Raw genomic sequence first — 3,192 nt, forward strand, 5'->3', positions numbered from 1 at the left:
GAGATTGGAAAGGATGTTTTATTATATTATGTAGGTATGTCAAAGTTGAGCTACCTGAGCTTAAGCAAAATGGTGAGACCTAAGGATAAATTTTGGGAACATGTAGAGCAACGTGGTTTGGGCCGTTTCACATGTAACTATTGTGGACTTAATTATTCCGGGAGTGTTTCACGAGTGAAGGCTCATTTAGCTTGTCAACCTGGACATGATGTTCAAATTTGCACCCAAGTTCCTGAGCACATTCAAGCTGATGCCCTGGCATAATTTAATTTGAGTAGATCTGCTAAGAAAAGAAGGAGTTATTCTCTTGAAAGTGGAATGGGTTCCACAAGTAGCACACCGTCTATGCCTCATGTTAGGGTTGCACATCAACCCACAATGCTAGAGATGGCTGCTAAGCAAGATAAGAAATCATTGGACATGTTGGTAACTGATTTTTTTGTCAATAATAACATTTCCTTCAATGTTATTCAGACAAATTCTTTCATTGAGATGCTAAGGGGTGCATGTGCTTATGGTACAAGTTATGTTGTACCTAGTTATAGCAATCTTCGGACCAGTTTGATTCCTGGAAAAAAACGAAAATCATGCAATATGTTAGTAGTATAAAGGCGACATGGGATATCACAGGTTGCACAATTATGTCTGATTCTTGGACTGACATAAAGAAGAGGTCATGGGTTAATGTGATTGCTTACTCTCCTGGGGGTGCTGTGTTTTTGAAATGTATTGAGTGCGGTATAAATAGATTAACTTCCACATTTCTTTTCAATGAAATTTCTGATGTCATTGAAAAAGTTGGACCAAAGAATGTTGTGCAATTTATTTCAGATAATGGTTCTAACTTTTGTTCTTGTGGTGATATGTTGTCTGGAAAATGTCGTCATATATATAGAACAAATTGTGCTGCTCATGGGATTAATCTGCTTTTGAAAGATATTCACAAAAAAGTTAAATGGATGAGGGAAGTTATAGAAGATGGAAAACTTGTAGTGGATTATATTCACAGGCACACAGGTATTGTAGCATTGATGAGAAAATTCACCAACAATAGAGATATCAAGCAGCCTTGCAAGACAAGGTTTGGTACTTATTTTTTTATGTTGCAGTCTCTTATTGTTGTTGAGAATGAGCTGAGGCTTTTTGTTGCATCATCTGAGTGGAGAGCCTTTCAATTCAATAGAGCTGAAATGGCAGTGAGAACTGTTGGAATAATTCAATCAGAGACATTTTGGGAGGGGGCAAAGGAAGTTGTTGCTTTCATGGAGCCACTTATTCATATTCTTCGCCTTGTTGATTCAGATGGTTCTACTGCAGGTTACTTATATGAAGCAACAGAAAGGGCAAAAGAAACATTGAGAAAATTTGTGGAGAAGGATGGAGGGAAGTATTTAGCCATAATGGATTTGTTTCAATTTAGGTTAGAGAAGAACATTATTCATCATGTTCATCTCTTTGGTGCACTTTTGAATCCTTCTATTATGTTTGGTGGTCGACTTGATATTGATGGAACTAACTTTATGAATGCACAAGATTTTATAATGGACATCATGGTTCCTTTAGAAGATCATGAGCAATTCATGTAAGAAGTCATTGATTATCGCATGAAAAGTCCATTGTTGTTCAATATGACAGGGCAGACAATGATGAAAACTAATCATCCAAGTAAGTGACTTAGTTAATTAGTTTATTATTGTATTTTTTTAAATTAAATATAGCATTCTTATATTTGTTTACTTATGTTGATTTGTAGGGATTTGGTGGCAATTTGTTGGTAGTGCATTTCCTGTGCTTCAGAATATTGCTTGTAAAATCTTGAGTCAGCCTTGTAGTTCCTCTCCTTGTGAGCGTAATTGGAGTGCTTGGGATGCAGCACAAACAAAGAAAAGAAATAGATTAGCCCCAGAGATGCTAGAGGATTTGGTGTACATCAGGATGAACTCTATGATGAGGGAGAACTATGAAAGCCAACTACATAAAGATTCAAGGCCTATTGATTTAGATAATCTTGGTGAATTACCTATAGTAGACTTTGAGCTTGAAATGGAGAGGCTTGAGCAGACGTATGAGGAACCTGAACCATCTGACACTGGAGCTGATGGAGGATCTACTTCATGTAGTTTAATGTCTCCTCATTGATCTTTTTTTTTTTTTTTTTATCATTGATCTTTGGACCTGTTATAATGATACTGAGTTCTTTAGACTTCTTGGATGATATGGATGGATGGTTTTTTTTTTTATATATTTTGGACATGTCTTTTTTAATATGGTGTATTATGTATTAATTTGGAATTTACATTGGATGCTATATTTTGGATGATATATGCATGAATGTTTGATGTTGATGTAGTTTAGAACATTAGATGCAGGTATATAGACAATAATCTCTCAAATTACATGATGATATATTGCCGTTTTTTTGGTTTCTTTTTTTTGAAAACTACACGTTTAATACTCGTACCGTTCGTTTCCGTCCGTTTGACGTTTCCTTTTTTTTGACCGTACCGTTCATCGTTTTTATCCGTTTAAAACACGTACCGTACGTCTCTGTTTTTTTGCCGTTCCCGTTTTAACTAACGATGGTCTTGACATGGTAACGCAAGTGGCAAGATTCGATCGAGTTTTCCTAAGCCGTGGCCCTCGTCTCTACCAAAGAGGGAGGAGAGGGGTGAGGAAAAAGAGGGTCACATCTAGTTAAGGGTGTCAATTTCAAACCAAAACTGAATACCGAATCCAAAACTGAGCCAAATTAATTGGACCTTCAGTTCAAATTCGGTTTGACTAAGTGAGTATGTTCCTTGGTTCAGCTTGATTTCGGTTTAGGATGTAAGAACCATTGGTTCAAACTGGAATCGAACCAAATTTTTCTTAAAACCAAAAAAATAAAAAAACCCTAGTATCAGTAAGAGAGATTTTTTAGGTGGTAAATGTTTTTTACAATTTATCATCATATATTTACATGCTAAGACAATTTTGGAGTTAACAATGGCCATAATGCCCATAATTTGAGCCTATTATGGCCTTTGGTTCATCACAGTCATGGTCCAAAAGTGAAACCGTTTTCATAACCAAATTAAAATCGAAATAAAAAATTGAATTAAAACTGCATATCAAAACTAAATTAAAACCAAAACCGAATCAGACCGAATTGAATTAATTTGAGTATTTAAATACATAACGGAATCGATTCTC

At 35.7% G+C, this 3,192-nt stretch overlaps 1 protein-coding gene across 1 annotated transcript; it reads left to right on the forward strand.

Moving 5' to 3' along the window:
• Positions 1-587: 587 nt before the first annotated feature.
• LOC122084185 lies at positions 588-1,586 on the forward strand. Its single transcript, XM_042652266.1, has one exon. The coding sequence runs from the start codon at positions 588-590 to the stop codon at positions 1,584-1,586; it is 999 nt and encodes a 332-aa protein (XP_042508200.1).
• Positions 1,587-3,192: the final 1,606 nt, after the last annotated feature.

This window comes from Macadamia integrifolia, chromosome 7 (assembly GCF_013358625.1).
Source record: "Macadamia integrifolia cultivar HAES 741 chromosome 7, SCU_Mint_v3, whole genome shotgun sequence".
Taxonomy (NCBI): Eukaryota; Viridiplantae; Streptophyta; class Magnoliopsida; order Proteales; family Proteaceae; genus Macadamia; species Macadamia integrifolia.

Bases quoted from the DNA above. Each gene is read 5' to 3' on its own strand.
- LOC122084185 (XM_042652266.1), top strand. From the start codon at position 588: ATGCAATATGTTAGTAGTATAAAGGCGACATGGGATATCACAGGTTGC.